The 18,570-nt window shown below is 46.5% G+C and overlaps 1 protein-coding gene across 9 annotated transcripts in view; it reads right to left on the reverse strand.

Annotated features, from left to right (window-relative positions):
* The window catches only part of LOC310775980 (calcium/calmodulin-dependent protein kinase type II subunit gamma-like), a 65,316-nt gene that overhangs the window by 20,101 nt on the left and 26,645 nt on the right, over positions 1-18,570 (reverse strand). For 7 of the 9 annotated variants that reach the window (XM_083636103.1, XM_083636107.1, XM_083636102.1 and 4 more), the window contains exons 7-13: positions 17,941-18,043; positions 13,338-13,421; positions 12,647-12,741; positions 7,811-7,933; positions 7,130-7,213; positions 6,345-6,387; positions 5,500-5,562 (exon numbers count right to left, since the gene is read on the reverse strand). In XM_083636103.1, the coding sequence (XP_083492229.1) occupies positions 5,500-5,562; positions 6,345-6,387; positions 7,130-7,213; positions 7,811-7,933; positions 12,647-12,741; positions 13,338-13,421; positions 17,941-18,043 (595 nt within the window). The remainder of the gene's footprint in view (positions 1-5,499; positions 5,563-6,344; positions 6,388-7,129; positions 7,214-7,810; positions 7,934-12,646; positions 12,742-13,337; positions 13,422-17,940; positions 18,044-18,570) is intronic. The other 2 variants (XM_083636104.1, XM_083636101.1) reach the window with 1 other exon arrangement.

Here is an 18,570-nt window from a genome sequence, read left to right on the forward strand (position 1 = left end):
ATAATCCATTCACATCATAATCCATTCACATCATAATCCATTCACATCATCCATTCACATCATAATCCATTCACATCATCCATTCACATCATAATCCATTCACCACATCATAATCCATTCACATCATAATCCATTCACATCATCCATTCACATCATAATCCATTCACCACATCATAATCCATTCACATCATAATCCATTCATAACCCATTCATATCATAATCCATTCACATCATCCATTCACATCATCCATTCACATCATAATCCATTCACATCATAATCCATTCACATCATAATCCATTCACCACATCATAATCCATTCATAACCCATTCACATCATCATCCATTCACCACATCATAATCCATTCATAACCCATTCACATAATCCATTCACATCATAATCCATTCACATCAGAATCCATTCACATCATCATCCATTCACCACATCATAATCCATTCATAACCCATTCACATCAGAATCCATTCATAACCCATTCACATCATAACCCATTCACATCATAATCCATTTATAACCCATTCCCATAATCCATTCACATCATAATCATTCATAACCCATTCACATCATAATCAATTCACATCATCCATTCACATCATAATCCATTCATAACCCATTCACATCATAATCCATTCACATCATAATCCGGCATTCACATCAGAATCCATTCACATCATAATCCATTCATAACCCATACTCATCATAACGCATTCACATCATAATCCATTCACATCATAATCCATTCATAACCCACTCATCATAACGCATTCACATCATAATCCATTCATAACCCATTCACATCATAATCCATTTATAACCCATTCACATCATAATCCATTCATAACCCATTCACATCATCCATTCACATCATAATCCATTCACATCATCCATTCACATCATAATCCATTCAAAACCCATTCACATCATAATCCATTCACTGCCATCTGGGGGATGAGGTGAAACCTGAGAGCAAAGTAAACTTTCTCAATCCATTTCCTGTCTGGCACACCCCAGCAGATCTACAAGAGAGTGATGGTCAGACTCAAACTGCCGCCAGGGCTGAGCCAGGTTAATGTAAATCATTGATTTCCTTTAAAGGCTCCAGTCATTCTCCCCTCAGTCTAAAGCTTTAAAGCTCTCAACTGTCTGTTGTTCCCCTTTCACTTCAGACGCACACACACACACACGCACACGCACACGCACACGTCTCAAAATGGTATCTTGTGCTTCTTACCTTCCAATAAGAAATGGGGGAGGAAAAGTGGAGAGAGAGGAAAATTGAAGAGAGGGCTCAGTAATTAAGACAAGAGAGGGGCAGTGAGGGCACAGCGTTTAAGGCAGCAAACACTTTTCCGGTGGCAACTCATGCGCCATAGTCTTGGGTGTCAAATATGCATGTTTTATCTTGGCCTGGCCATGCAGCATCCGAGAAAACTACAGCCCCCAGGATGCATAGCTCACATCATTCCGCAACTAGATAGGGCAGAGCTGATTGGCCGGTGTGCGAACATTCACCCTTCATTCAGCTACAACTCCTACCACAGCAGCAAACCTGGTGCGGATACCGACAGCATGGGACCACGTTCCTTCTCTCTAGAACGATCACTGATCTGACATGCCTGGATAGGTGTAATCAGGTAGGATGCAGCACTACTCCAGTGGTTCCCAAAGTCTTTCTGCCAGGCCCCCTTATGAGATATGAATATTTACGTAGGTCTTCTGGTTTCATTATGCTACTTCACTCTAGCTTTAAAAGTCAGCCCGCTACATACAGCCTCCGAAAGACACCCGAGAAAGGGAGCACAGCGAGAGAAATTGTTAAAAATTGGAAGTGTCGCACCACCCCGTCATTCCTCCGTTGCCCCTCTAGGGGGGTGCGTCCCCCAGTTTGGGAACCACTGTACTACTCCACCAACATATCAGCTCAGTGATCAGCAGGGAGGGATGCATTAGGAAAGCATCTGCAGGTGCATCTCTAAAGAACAGTAGCCTATATAGGGTATATAGCCTATATATATATATATATATAGCCTATATATATAGCCTATATAGTAGTCTCTTAGAACAGACGAGTTGGCTTCCGCAATTTTCAAATGCTTCCGCCATACCGTCTGTACTTCGTAGGGGAGAATCATGCACCGACCGGAATGGGAAGTAGAAAGGCGGGTCTTCCGCTCATTAGTCCAATCAGAATCCAATATGCCGCATTTTTCGTGGACCCACGTGTCGTGATTGGTCGGATTCTGTCGAACTTCTTTCCTGTCTGAAGGTTTTTTTCCCAACTTCCTTGTGCATGTTCTGGGGGTGTAACGTACAGACTGTATATAGCTGCATTCGCCGGATGTAGATGAGACAGTCTGTTTTAAGAGACTACCTATATAGGGTATTGGCACACAGGACATCCACATGCGAAAGGCAGCAAGGCAAACATATCCTTCCTTAAAGGGACACACCAACTTCTGGGGAGTTTTCACTCTCTGTGCAGTATACAGTGAGCTACAGTCGTCAAGTTAGTTCGTATCGCCATAGAATGGAGGCAAATGGTACAGTCGTTCAAGACCACCAAAAACACACATCTAACAGCGTCAAAAGGTTCTTTGTGCTACGGGTACTCACCACACGATGAAATATTAATGCGGAGAAATTACCTTTCTTAAAGTCGAACTGAACCCGTTCGTCACGTGCGTTTCAGACTGAAAACATAATTTGTCTGAGATGACAAGTTGAGAGGCGGGTCATAGTATCATGTCGATGATTTGATTTGACAATTCTGTCGACTGGCTTTGGCATTGGTCAATCATGGTATGTTCCACCCCCAAATTGAGTGGGATTCAGCGTGTTGTCATGCTACGCGAGTGGGATCCACAGAGTACCAGGCTGCCAGCTGCTTCGTGCGGAGCGAGCAGACAATCCGATGCATGGGTGCTGCCCGCCCGCCTGGAATCGCCGAGGGCAGACCGCTGACAACCACGCTCTCAAGCGCGTGCCTTTTACGCTATTTCTGTAAATACGATATCCCTGGAATGCGCGTTTTAACGAGCCAGTTACATTTCTTTGTATTCTTAGAGATTATAGTTTTTGTTTTTTGTTCATGTTTCTAACAATTGGCCAAGTTAGTAGTTTATGGGATAGGAATTCTGCCAGATGACAGGCACTAGGCGCCATTTTCTACTTCATTTGGAAGAGAAAATTATCCTGAAATGAAGATTTGATTGACAGATGCATGTCGTGATATGATTGGTTGAAATGGGGTAGAAATTTGATAGTACTAGGTGACGTCAGCAAACTGTACATTACTGTTATCAATGAAATCTTGAAAAATGAACTTTTGATGTGAAAAAGTGTGAAAAACTAAAGAAATTAGATTTTTGTGGTTTTCTTTGCATACATTATTAAATAGGTGCACTGCATACCCAGGTATTTGAACTAAAAGAAAATAAAAGTCATTTTTGGGTTCAGCTCGACTTTAAGGTAAATAGATAGCCGGAATTACTTTCTGAACATGGCCGCCAGGCATGCGCAGCATACAGCGCATGCGCTGTGTACAGTGGAAGCGCTCTTTACAGGCAAACAAGGAAGTAACTCTGTGTGGGGATTTACTCCGAAAATGACGTTTCACATAACTATGGATTAATATTTCATCTCGTGGTGAGTACACGAAGCACAAAGAGCTTTTTGGCGCTGTTAGATGTGTGTTTTTGGTGATTTTGAACAACTGTACCATTTGCCTCCATTCTATGGCGATACTAAGGACTGTAGCTCACTAGTGTATAGTATACTGTGCGGAGAGTGACGGTGAAGACACTGTATCTTGGTTATGTATGGAGGTTATGGCAAATGAGCAAAACTCCAGAATAGTTGGCCTATCCCTTTAAAGGCATACACAAACGCTTCAAACACACACTTCTGTCACAGTGCGCTCTAGAATGTCATTGGGTAAGAGGAAGCATCAGGAGCAAAGTGCCAAGCCTTGCCTCAGCCACACTAGAGAAAGGGCTAAGCTAGCAGTTATACGAAGGAACAGAGTTTTGCAATGGTGAGTGACATCATCAGAGAGGACCAAGCCAATTGGAGGTGGACAACTGGGAAGGGCTGCCTCCTTTGGAGTGATGATGTCATACATATTCACGGCACTTACGAACAGGTGATTGGTCCAGTCTCAGTGAGGGAGCCCCGCAAATTGGAGGGCTCTAACTGACAATCACACCACCACTGTCACTCTGAATCCATCACACATTCCAGGGGGAACAGTCGCCTTGCCATAGGTTGACTCATTCTCCAATGAGGGCCTCTCTCTGCAGGTCATCTGATCTCCACATATTTTACCTGTATTTTACCTACACACACATCCTAGTAATATAAAGATGTCATTGTAGAGCAGAGGAGATTCTCTACGCTAAAAAGGGGAGAGAAAATCCAGTCTGCTCTACACTATTTCTATGTTGTACTCAATCGATGGAGCCACCGTTGGAATCGCCGACCTTCACCACCCTTCACCACCCAGCAGGGCGAGAGCAGAGCCTTGTTTTAATACTTTAAAAAAAGATTCCCTCCTTCCCTCCTTGAGGAATAACTGATGTGACCGCTCACTGGGTCTCTGGCAGAAATGTGTCTGCAGGCTTGCCGTCACGTCTGCTTATGGCATTGTTACGAGGAGGTAAGGAGGCCCTTTTTCAAAGCACTAAAACAGATCCGGGGGGGGATGGGGGAGGAGACGAGACGGGGGATGCCATTAAATCTCCGGAGATTCACCAGGAAGGCGGCGCGACGCTGATGGTTTCAACAGTTGGCTCCGGTAGCGCGCCACCAGGGCAGCCCTTCGCATCCTCCGTCTCAGTCTGAAAGTCTCCCCCAGCTCCCCAACATCCGCCTCTACCCTCCCCTCCCCTCCCCCCCCCACCAGACCCAGGTCGGACGATGGCAGCACGCCAACCCAGCTCCTGCCGGCCCCTGCAGTGTCAGTCCCCGCCCCTGTGATACACGCCCCTCCCCATCCCGTTATGCACCCGCCCTCACAGCCCTGGCCAGGGGGGGCACAGGGGAGTAAGAGGGGCAAGTTGGAAGTCAAGATGGAGCTTGCTCGAAGTGAAGACAAAGAACTAACTTTCGGAGATGAAATGGGGGATAGAAGTTCAAGGCTGAGTGGTGGTGAGGTGTAAATGTTAAAAGCACTTTTGAGTGCAGGTGAGGAAAAGTGCAGGGTGAATTGAATTGATTAGCAGTAAATGAGGCTGATGTGTGCATGTCTGTGTGCACGAGTCAAATGTGATGTCGGTGCATCATAGTGATGATGACACACATCCACAAGTGTGTGTGTGTGTGTGTGTGTGTGTGTGTGTGTGTGTGTGTGTGTGTTGTTAAGTAGATGAGGTCATGCATGCATGAATTGGGGGAAGGGGGGGGGGCAGCCCATACTATGACCCCATAGCCAGGAAATAGCTGTGTGTGTAGAGAGGTGGTGGATGGGCGTGTCTCTGGGACGTACCTTCCTGAGCCAGTGAGGCCGTGGAGGAGGCGGCAGCAGCAGAGTTGGTATGCTGCCGGCCCACTATTGGACAGAAACGCTACAGTTGGGAGGAGCTATGCAAATTAGGCAGGCCTATCTCAGGAGCGCTACAGTGCTTCGTTCGACCGTGGCCCTAGACAGCTATAGGGTGTGCAGGCGACAGCCCAGGCAAATTACACCACCAACGGAACAGATGTTGAGGCAGGTGTGATAGAACTGGGCTAAAGCAAAAGGTGTGCACCCCTGTGGTTTTCTAGGTCCAGGGCTGAAGTCGTTAGCCATAGACTGACCAGTACAAGTTCCCCTCAGCAGGCTGAGAGCTAAGCACAATCTTAGGGGTCGTCTGTTTTTATGGCCCCCTACTTGCCCTCAACATTAAAGTCTACATTAACTATAGGCCTCCCACTCTCACACACTCCATGGCCAGCAGAAAAGAGGGAGACACACTCTCTCTCTCACACACACACACACACACACAGAGGGAGAGATACATTAGCATGGACAGGGACGTGACTGACGCCCACATACAATTATGGTACATGACAGAATATCACATTTTGGCTGCTCACATGCACATAAAGTATCAGTATAAAACACACATCTTTCTTCCAACGACTGGAGAAGGAAATTCTTTCAAATCCCCATCCTGTGTTGTAAATGAGCATGGTCTGTTGTGCACAGACCAATGCGTTGTTATTTTGAGGATGAGTGGGTGAGTGTGCATGTGTGTGTGTGTGGTGAGGGGGTTCAAGGAGGTGCAGAGGACTCTATGCAGCATCCATGGTCACTCCCTCGGTATGTGCTGCGAGGGAGGGCACACCCACCTGAGAAGTTTCTGGACACCAGCATGGTGGTGAGAATAGCTCCCTGGAGGGAGAAGAGATGGAAGAAGAGAGACGTGAGGTGAGGGAGGTGTAACCAGTGCTGGGATCTGCGTTGAGTTTTTACGGGATTTCAACCTTTTTGCGGGGACATGGCTCATATCAATTCCTAATGGGATCATACACACATTAGCGTTTTCCTGCCTTTTTTTTTAACAGCACACTGGGCACCAAACAGCAGCAAACCTGATCAATGTATTGTAAAAAAAAATCCCTACAAATCATGTATGTTCTTTATTGAGCAATATCTTGGCTGCACATGTTGTATTAATGGGAAAATTTAACTACAAATCTCCAAGTCTCATATGCATATGCAAATTAATTTAGATTATTTAACTACAGGATAAAAACTGGGTATTAGTTTGCATTTGCTGCTGTAATAGTGATGTAAATAAATCACATTGTGTTATAAGCACGACTACTATGTATGTATGAAATATGAAGCTATACTTTCTATTGGTTAAGTTGCCAGCATTACTAAATAATTAATGTAAGCCAGTAATCTCCACAGAAGAGATTAAGACATCTGATCAACTAAGCCAAAGAGCTGCGATCCCATTCAAATAAAAAATAAACTGATAAATAATTAGGTCTACATGACATCAAAATAAATGCATGTCCAGAATCTGTACAAACATCTGGAACTATTGGTGTTTCTCATGAAGTCCCTATGATAAAGGAGATGTAAGAAGCAGTAGATTGTGAAAAGTGAAAAATCAGAATGGTACCTTGAGTTTTCGGCGGGCGTTGAACTTGCGCAGACACTCGACTGTTTCCTGTCTGTGCATCATGGATGCCACCGTAGAACGTTGCTGTAAGAGGGCAAAACACAAATGACACACACTACATACTTTATGCGTGCGTGTATACTTGCACAGATCCACGGGTGTTTTGAAGGGAAACAATCCAGCGATTCTGTCTAGCGTTGTGCTAAAGTGTGATGTGTGTCCATGCCTACTTATTTATTATTATGAGAGATAGTGAGGAGATTTGCCAAGGATAGTTTTGTAAACTAGTTGCAGCCAGTGATGTTGCCGCCTGGTGTGAATGGAGGGCCAGTCCACCAGGTTGTAGAGATCACAGTGGCTCTGAAGGGACCTTCAGGGAAGCGGAGATACAACCGTGGCCTGGCCTGAACCCCCGACTGCAGGTCTGAGAGGATATGGTTCGAGTCCACGAAATGGATTAGTTGCTTATGGACCAGTTTCTCGATGACTTTGGCCAGGCAGGGCAGGTTGAAGATAATATGCACACCCACAAGTGGTTCCTGTGTCATTCCCAGTAACGGGTTCCCTGTGTGTGTGTGTGTGTGTGTGTGTGTATCCATTTGTGTAGAGCTATGTATGTTTAAGGACCTAATAAGCAGCTATTCTCTTGGTAGGGGTGTGTGGGTGTGGGTGTATACTTACGCAGACCCACGGATGCTTGAGGGCCTGTTCGGAAGTGATTCTCTTGGCTGGGTTGATGGTCAGCATCTGGTTGATCAGATTCTTCGCCTCGGGGGTCACCGTGTCCCACTCTGGGGAGGGGAACTGAGAAACGGGGGGAAGGAAGTGGGAAGGGTGGAAAGGACGAAAGGAAAGGAAGAGGCTAATTAGAAACAACAGATGCTTTCTAAAGGTTGGGACCCTACATAGGTTACAGTCAGTCCTAGGGATGTGTTTTCGGTTCATTTTACTTTCGTTTAACAGACACCCTTAACCGGTTAATAATAAAATAAAATAAAAAGTGAAACACAAGGAGTGGCGTGTGCCTTTCAGTCCAGCGCTGCATTCAGGGTTTGAGACGGCATATGCAACCACCATTATTTTAGAGTGTGCGAGTCCTGTACTGCAGTGCTTCTTACACTACCAAATCTGCTTGAATTTGACATTAGTCTTATGTCTTATGGCATAGACTAATGTCTAGAATAGTGATATTTTGGCTTTTCCATGATCCAGAGCAGAGCAGATTGAGAGGCAGCCTGCCTGTGTGTATAGGAGCAGGAAGAGGCGGGGCCTGCCTCTGTGTATAGGAGCAGGAAGAGGCGGGGCCTGCCTCTGTGTGTAGGAGCAGGAAGAGGCGGGGCCTGCCTCTGTGTGTAGGAGCAGGAAGAGGCGGGGCCTGCCTCTGCATATAGGAGCAGGAAGAGGCGGGGCCTGCCTCTGCATATAGGAGCAGGAAGAGGCGGGGCCTGCCTCTGCGTATAGGAGCAGGAAGAGGCGGGGCCTGCCTCTGCGTATAGGAGCAGGAAGAGGCGGGGCCTGCCTCTGTGTATAGGAGCAGGAAGAGGCGGGGCCTGCCTCTGTGTATAGGAGCAGGAAGAGGCAGGGCCTGCCTCTGTGTATAGGTGCAGGAAGAGGCAGGGCCTGCCTCTGTGTATAGGAGCAGGAAGAGGCGGGGCCTGCCTCTGCATATAGGAGCAGGAAGAGGCGGGGCCTGCCTCTGTGTATAGGAGCAGGAAGCGGCGGGGCGTGGCCGCTTCGCAGCTCGCTCTGGCTCACTGAGCTGACACACATACGAGACACACAAACCCGATGACGGAGAGGACTTACGTTCAACATTTTAAAGTGTGGATATTTCCAGCAGAATCCATGTGGAAGACACCCATTGCTTGAAACACGACAAGCAATCTGTCTAAACACTGAGTGAACGTAAAGTGAAAGAACCTCAGGCGGAGAAATGCAGTTTTCCACTGGGTGGCAGCTCATCAGGTAACGTCAACGTTATATTCAGCCCACAGTCCCTCACAGCACACACAGAGTTAACAAAATTATAGACCATGGCACAGAGGCAGGCCCCGCCACTTGGCGGTTAACCGTTGACATTTCTAGTCCCCATCACGATTCACCTGGGCCTCAGGGACCAAGGATATGTCAAATCTAGGTCCAAATATGAAAACAATAACTGCAAATGTTTATTTTTATAATACACTGCTGGTACGGGCCTTTAAAGCAGTATTGAGAATCCTCTCTATAGACAGGCAGTCTGAGACTTTCTCCCTCTGTGAAAACTGCAATGTAACCTGATTACTAGGGATGCACGATAATTATCGGCCGATATGGCCAATTTGCGTTATTTATTATTCCGATAATGGCCTTTTTCAGATAAATTATCAGCCGATAATCATGCTTTATTTTTGCCTTGGAAGCGGAGCTATTGTTGTTGCACGCTCATGACATCACAGCTGCGACGCAAACATGGCTGCTGTCAGTTACCAGTATGTTTGTTTTTCAGTTTTAGATGATCAGAAAGCTACTGTAATTTGCAATCCATGTCCCACACAGGTTCCGAGAGGAGGGGAAACCTCTAAGCTGGTATTACGTTAAACCAAAGCTGGCGATGATGCAGCGGATATGTTTGTTGTTTTTGTTAGCGAGTATTAGCGTTATCATTAGCTCGTAGCGCGGCCTACACTTCAGGCTCGCCCGCTTGGCAGACAAACTGCTTGTGACATTTACAGTCTGTGGCTTGTGATCAAACAGCCCCGCAAAAGCACTTCATACTCACAGAGCTGCCGTAAACTTATAGAAACTAATGGAAACCCCTTTACCCGAAATGAACATCCAGGGATTGTGTATTTAACTCCAAAAAACAACTCGCTAACGTTAAGCTAACTGCGCTAGCCGGGAGTCCCACTATAAGCCAAAGGGACTTTGGAGCTAGCTGCTGGACAGCCATCTAACAGAGCCAATAATAAGGAAAACAAAGGCGCAGTCGCGCACATTAGGCTACATAAAAAGCATCAGTCAACATCACATAGTGTCTTTTCTTTAATCTGGTGGCAGCATTTTTCAGTAAAAAGTGAAACGACACAGATGGTTTATAGTGCCTGCTCCATTCATTGGGCCCAGGCTACAATTCACTGAGAACTGGAACCAATGAAACATTTGAACAGATCAGTAACATGACAATAAGAGTCTAAATTACTATGCCTTTTGTCATTGTGTTTTATCTGCAGACTAAGCAGTCATTGGCTTTCCGTTGTATAAAAGCCTTTATTTTTGTATTGACTATAATTGAGTGATACACTTTATTAAAACAATCATATTATATCAGAAGTTTTCTTTGTTTTGCGTTCACAGTGATGTCAGTTAGATTTGGTTGGGTCAGAGCTATACTCACTACATCTGCCTTTTTTTGACACCAGGTGTGCATAAAATACAGGTTAAAAACTAGAGATGCACCGATTGCCATTTTCTTGGCCGGTTCCGATTTCCGATTTTTGAATAGTCTGACTTGCCGATACTGATTTTGGCCGATTCCGATTTTCTTTCTAAGAACAATAATTGATGGGTTATTTTTTGACGTTTTTTTTTTTTTTTTTTTTACTTTGCTTTAATAGAAAATTAAGATTCATGTCACATTTCTTATCATTTGCATGAGGTAGGACGATCTCACTCAAAAACATCTAAAAATAAAAGTGTTCCAGGTTACTGGACAGAGCTTTTCTTTTTTGTGTAAATACAATGAATATAAAACAACCAGTATATCCCACAGCTATCATGCATTTACTTTTCCAAAAGAAAAAAGGTGCAACAGAACAGGGGCTCCAGATGGAAAGTAGCCTATGGCTAAATCTGTTACAAAGCATATCTTCCCCTATGGTGTTTAATGTTTTTTTTTGTATATGTCCCTGCCAAATAAACTAATAAAATAAAATAAATAAACGTCAAAATGTTATCCATGGACAAGGAGTTTATAGCCTATATAGGTCTGGAGCCCAGAGACCTTCGAAGCCATGCCCACTCTACAGTTGTGGATTTGGCTGTTATTGAGTAGATGAGGAAACGAGTTTGAGTTGATTCAGTTTGAATATCGTAGTTTACACACAGAATCCGTTTTTTTAATCCGCCATTCGAAAAAAAAAATCATCTCCCACAGAAAACCTTGCACACTGGTCCGATGCGTTTTATTATTATGTTCGTCGTTCTATTCGCAATACGAAAACAAATAGTCCTCTCCTGTATCCACGTTACAACGTGACTGACAGAGCAGCAGCAGCAGGCAGCGGTGATGTGGACTGCAGCTGGTCGGGGAAGAGGTGAGGCCGGTGAGGTGAAGCGAGCCGCTCAGACTGGAGTGGACTCCAACCTACCATGCCCCTCCGCAGCTTATTTTCGACTTGCATGTGTGACAAACTGCAAGCTTTGTATCGTCTTCACTGACGGTGAAAAATGTCCACACCGACGAAGACATGCTGTGGCATGTGTGTAGTAGTGGCTGCTTTTGTTTTGGCTGCAACTCATCCGTCTCGGTCTCGCTGCTTTCGGGTGCGCGCACGTCACGTGAAACTCGGCTCACAGAATCGGCTATTTAGAGTGACCGGCGCAGATCACCGGTCGAGGCCGATCACGTGGAAATCGGCCATTTCCGGTCACGTGCCGATCGATCGGCGCATCCCTATTAAAAAAAAAAAAAAAAAAAAATTATATATATATTTTTATTATAATAATTATCAGTTATCGTATCGTTATCGGCCAGGAGAAGCAGATATTTATCGGTTGAAAAAATCCATATCGTGCATCCCTACTGATTACCACTGAGACCGAGACAGGAGGATACCCCTTCTCTGTCTTTGATTCACTCTCTCTCTCCCCCCCCCCCCCCCCACACACACACCCCTCTGCAATGCGTCAGAGGCCCTGATAGGATCAATAGCTTTGGACCAGCTCTCAATTGGACACTATTAAACATTCACCAACTGCCTAGCAAACCCCTGCACTGCACCCTTCACACACATACACTGACACACAGATGGGCACACACACATACACTGACACACAGATGGGCACACACACATACAATGACACACAGATGGGCACACATGCACACACACACCGACACACAGATGGGCGCGCGCACGCACGCACGCACGCACACACACACACACAGTTAAATTTAAGACTTTCTAAGATCACTTTAAATGTAATTTAATACCAATTTAACTATTCGCTAAATATCTGCGCAAGTGGGCAACAACAGCAAAGTTGAACGGCTAATGCGCATGAACTCGCATGAACTTCAGTCTGGCACCAGGACGTGACATCATAGCTACGGTAGCTCGTGGTAGCCGCACGAACACAAAGTCTTTGAATCAAAAACATTTAACATATTTCATATTGTTTAATCTCCTGACAGACCCACAAAATATTTAAGCCCCATGGAAATTAAATTGAAGACTTTAAAACCTTTCAAGGACTTTTATTGAGCATTGTGAATTTAAGACTTTTTAAGACCCTGTGGACACCCTCACACACACTTACATCATATGCCCCAGCTTTGATCTGTTGATAGAGTTTGTGTTGATCTTCATCCCAGAAGGGAGGGTACCCCACTAAAAGGATATAGAGAATAACACCTGAAAGGAAACAGAGGGGGAAACGACACAGAGATCAGGTCATAATCCTAGTGTTCCATTTTCATTTGAGACACTGTCTTTTCATATTCAGAGTAAGCTTTGCCACCCAGGTGGGTGCTACACATCAGTGGTAGATGAGTTGAGTTCCCTCCCCCTCCCTCCGCTGATATGTGAAGCGCTTTGAGTATGTAGAAAGGCACTAAATAAATCCAATCAATTATTATTATTATTATTATTATTATTATTATTATAGCTAGTTAAAAGTTCCTTGTAGGGGCTTTAAGAAGAGAGTATAACTCTGCTAAATAAACTATGAAGATATAATAGTAATCTAATAATCTTGGTTGGTGTGAAGCACTTTGTGATACTTGTTATGTCACAACAGTTTGTATTGTATTGTACTGAACTGTATTGTATATATTTTGTATGACTGCCACAGACGCGAAAACAATTTTCTAAAGGACAATAAACCCAACTAACTAACTCCCTCCACATTATACTTTGTACAGCTGGACAATTTGCTGCTTTCCCACCATGGGAAAGTAACAAGACGGCAGAAAGGGTTTCACTGCCTGAAGGTTGGGTTGGTGACTCACCACAAGCCCAGATATCCACTGGTTTGCCATATGGGTCCTTCCTCAGGACCTCAGGGGAGAGATAGCCAGGGGTGCCCGCAAAACCTGCGCGAAAGAAAAGGAGGGACACAATTAACTAATGCCTTATTTTTTTGCTGATGGAGGTTCAGAATTAGAATTAGAAATTTCCCATTTGGCAGATGCTTTTACCCAATTCGACGTGCACATGAGATTTTGAATACAACCCAAGTAAGGTTTTAGTCAGGAGAGAACAATGAGAGTAAGTGCCATAAAGCTAAGTTCTGGTCCAACAGCAATGCATACACTGCATAGAGGTGGATAAAGGTTTATTTATTTTCTGTTACACAGTCCATCAGAGAAGGTGTTCACTAAAGAGCTGGGTCTTAAAGATTGAGAGGGACTGCGGATCGAATGGAGTTTGGTAACTCGTTCCACCAGCGAGGAACCACAGAAGAGCAGAGTCTGGCTAGACTTAGGGCCTTGTTATGGTGGCAGCACCAGGCGCCGTACCTTGGCAGAGCACGGGAGGGAGCGTAGACCTGAATGAGGTACTGTAGTACAGTAGGTCACAGCCGTTTTGGTTACTGTTTTGTAGGCACAAGGAGAGAGGACGCCTAGCCTAGGTAAACCCAGCCTCCACGTGACCTCTACGCACTATCAGTCACGTTACAGGCATAGTCTGTGACGTCACGTTGAAGGCTGGCTTCATCCAGACTAGAGGACGCCGCCGCCCACAAAACGTTGTGCTCATATTTCAAATTTCTCATCTGATGACGATGGCGTGGTCTTTCCGGAAAGCCTTTCGCTGTATGATAGCACCCATTTAGTGCGCGTTCTCCTTATTTTTCTGCATCCGCCTCGTCCTTTCTTCTTCCACAAGCAAAAGACCAGGCAAGGGCTGACAACGCCAGTGCCATTTGCAACTTTTTATCACATATATTCTCTATTAGAATACAGTAGCTATATTACGAAACAGTTTAAGTGGTGAGCGAAAGTGGTGTGAAAATAGTAGGCAAATAAGTTACCGTAAGTTATCCTTTATTTACGCCTAGGGATGGGTATCGAGCACCGGTATTATTTGGTACCGGTGCCTGATTGGTCGGTACCAGGAGTATTGATAACGTCCTGGACGTTCGGTGCTGCTATCCGTATTTTATTTTTTATTTATTTTTTTACCGTCCCCAACGATGACGAGGCGGAACCAGGTGTTTGATGTTGCGTGTTTACACTTCTCTCCTGTCACTAGTACTGTCCTGTCACTAGTACGCTTGCAGCAGGTTTAAAATATTTAAAACATCAGTAGGCTAGCTTAGTATATTTGGAAGAAAACACATGTAGCGAATCACACAACAGTCTTCTAAAGCGAGCGACTGCCCTGTGATGATTCACAGAGAAATCTCTGCCTCGCGTTGCACAAACGTCACGGTGCTTTGCTGAATGACCTATTTTCACAGAATATTATGTGGACTTCACTTTGCCAACTCTGAAGAACAACAAACAGCGACGGTGTTCACTTTACCTGTAACGTTACGTTAGCTTGCAGTTAACGCTACATCCAGACTGAGCCATCCGTTCAGATAAGGTTGGTCCACAAACTCCACGTAACATAACTCCATCGCGCTGGTTTGTTTCATAATCCTTTGAAAACGGATGTGATTTATCCAAAATGTTTTGTAAATGAAAATGTACCCCAGTAAAGGGATGTATTGCAGGCAACTAAGAGTATCGAGTCTTATTTGATGTGCACAATGCATTCTGGGTGTTGTAGTGTGATTCCCCCTTAAGAGTGACATGGGGAAAACTACAGCTGTTTTCTCTGGTCAAAGGGCTCCAATTAAAAAATAATAATTGCATATTTCTACCACATAGGTGGCCTAGTTTTAATAAATCATCATATTCACAGCGGTGAAATAGGCCTTCTCAGGAATTTTAAGTAATAACAAAATAACTCTTGAATCTATTCGCATCTTTTCATGTCATGTCTTTCTTTTTTTGCACCAAATTATGGAGATTAGTATCGCTAAGAGTATCGATAAGTATCGGTATCGATAACCAGTACCGATACCGATAAAATCCAAACGATACCCATCCCTATTTAGGCCCATGGGGAAATTCATCCTCTGCATTTGACTCATCCTCTACTAGGAACCTTCCTAGAACTAGGAGCAGTGGGCAGCAGCAGTGCAGCGCCCGGGGACCAACTCCAGTTCGATTGCCAGTGCCTTGGTCAGGGATGACGTATTTTTGTAGGCTTTATCCAGAAATCGCCGCCATTTGGTTCATCAGTGGAAAAGTCTATGGGGTTTCACTTAAATACATAAAATAAGGTCTGTGGTTAACAAAAGTTTATGGGAACACGAATTTGGGCTCAGTATGATACTCTTCACAAACATGAATAACTTATGCCTTTTGAAGCTTTTGCCAAAAATCACGTAAAAAAGAACGCATTTACGTTCCAAAAGTCATAAAACGTACGTACGTAGTTGACGGTCGGCTGTAGTCTCTGCGATGTGTTCCAGTAAAACTTTTTGGCCCCGACACAGGTGATGCCACAGTGGCCCCTGACACAGGTGACGCCACAGTGGCCCCGACACAGGTGAAGCCACAGTGGCCCCGACACAGGTGACGCCACAGTGACCCCGACACAGGTGAAGCCACAGTGGCCCCGACACAGGTTAAGCCACAGTGGCCCTGACACAGGTGACGCCACAGTGACCCTGACACAGGTGACACCACAGTGACCCTGACACAGGTGACGCCACAGTGACCCCGACACAGGTGAAGCCACAGTGGCCCCGACACAGGTTAAGCCACAGTGGCCCTGACACAGGTGAAGCCACAGTGGCCCCGACACAGGTGACGCCACAGTGACCCCGACACAGGTGACACCACAGTGGCCCCGACACAGGTGACGCCACAGTGACCCCGACACAGGTGACACCACAGTGGCCCCGACACAGGTGACGCCACAGTGACCCCGACACAGGTGACGCCACAGTGGCCCTGACACAGGTGACGCCACAGTGACCCTGACACAGGTGACACCACAGTGACCCTGACACAGGTGACGCCACAGTGACCCCGACACAGGTGAAGCCACAGTGGCCCCGACACAGGTTAAGCCACAGTGGCCCTGACACAGGTGAAGCCACAGTGGCCCCGACACAGGTGACGCCACAGTGACCCCGACACAGGTGACACCACAGTGGCCCCGACACAGGTGACACCACAGTGGCCCCGACACAGGTGAAGCCACAGTGGCCCCGACACAGGTGACGCCACAGTGACCCCGACACAGGTGAAGCCACAGTGGCCCCGACACAGGTTAAGCCACAGTGGCCCTGACACAGGTGACGCCACAGTGACCCTGACACAGGTGACACCACAGTGACCCTGACACAGGTGACACCACAGTGACCCTGACACAGGTGAAGCCACAGTGGCCCCGACACAGGTGACGCCACAGTGACCCCGACACAGGTGACGCCACAGTGGCCCCGACACAGGTGACGCCACAGTGGCCCTGACACAGGTGACACCACAGTGGCCCTGACACAGGTGACGCCACAGTGACCCTGACACAGGTGACACCACAGTGGCCCTGACACAGGTGACGCCACAGTGACCCTGACACAGGTGACGCCACAGTGGCCCCGACACAGGTGACGCCACAGTGACCCTGACACAGGTGAAGCCACAGTGGCCCCGACACAGGTGACACCACAGTGACCCTGACACAGGCGACGCCACAGTGGCCCCGACACAGGTGACACCACAGTGGCCCTGACACAGGTGACGCCACAGTGGCCCCGACACAGGTGACGCCACAGTGACCCTGACACAGGTGAAGCCACAGTGACCCTGACACAGGTGACACCACAGTGACCCTGACACAGGTGAAGCCACAGTGGCCCCGACACAGGTGACACCACAGTGGGCCTGACACAGGTGACGCCACAGTGGCCGTGACACAGGTGACACCACAGTGGCCCTGACACATTCTCCTGGTGTGTCTAGGCCTTAAAGGATTTCCCTGAGAGGTAGGACTCAAACCAGGGCAAAGCAGATCCTGAGAAGGCAAGCTCAGCCAGTGTGGAGAGGAGGATTTGGTGGGAGATGACATTATATTTAGGATATCACAAGCAGGATATTTTCGGGAGGTTATGCAAATGGTTTACTTGATGGTGAACTGTTGGGCCTCCGATGCAGGACCACATTATGACAGGACCACGTGATGACAGGACAGAGTCACATTAATCATCAAGTCCCTGCTGGAAAGTCAGCCAAACGCTGGCAGCTTGGCACTTAGCCAAGGCACAATGACCTAAGCATGAACTGCACAGTGTCGGTCTGCGAGCCTCTCGCACCGTATTCTTTGGCGTCCGCGTGTGGCGTGCGAATGTGCGTGTGCTTTTCTCGTGCAGACCTACAGCGTAATTGAGGGTCTGCTCAGCACTGCAGTGACTCTGGCACTGTGTGTGTGTGTGTGTGCGCGCGAAAAGTCTATAACTATGCAGTCTATGCGGTGCCAAATGCCACACACACAACGCCAGATCAAATAATGGGTCCAGCTCATGTGATGTACGTGAGTGTGCTTTCTTACCAAACCAGGCCTGCTGGTCTCCCTGCACCTCAATAGCCAGGCCAAAGTCTGCCAGCTTCACTGCAGCTCCCTTCATCTTACTGGCCAACAACAGGTTCTCAGGCTGACACACACACACAAGACACACACACACACACACACACACACACACACACACACACACACACACACACACACAGTGGAGAAGAGATCAAGAGTGAGAGACAGAGGGTGACAGGCATTCATCAGTGAGTTCCTTGCAGAGGCTTCTAAAGCTTTGGAAACATTTACATTTGATGCATTGGACATAGCTTGGAAAGTGAAAGGGGAGGTCAGACAGGTGTGAGAAAGAGTGATGGTGAGAGGGTGGAAGTAGGAGAGGACGGGCGGTTGAGAATCTCTCCACAACGCCTTATATGGGCATGGGTTGGTAGTCATGGAAACCACTTGGGAGTCATTTAGGCAGCACTGCAGACTGCATGCTAAATGGGAAATGTACTGTGTGAGGGAGAGCGTGTGTGTGTGTGTGTGTGTGTGTGTGTGTGTGTGTGTGTGTGTGTGTGTGTGTGTGTGTGGCAGTGTTCTAAATGGCCGTTGTTTGGGCAGTAGAACATAAAGGGCCGCAGTAAAAGCCCACTCAGGATAAAAGGC

Source organism: Poromitra crassiceps (assembly GCF_964638095.1).
Source record: "Poromitra crassiceps genome assembly, chromosome: 4".
Classification (NCBI taxonomy): Eukaryota; Metazoa; Chordata; class Actinopteri; order Beryciformes; family Melamphaidae; genus Poromitra; species Poromitra crassiceps.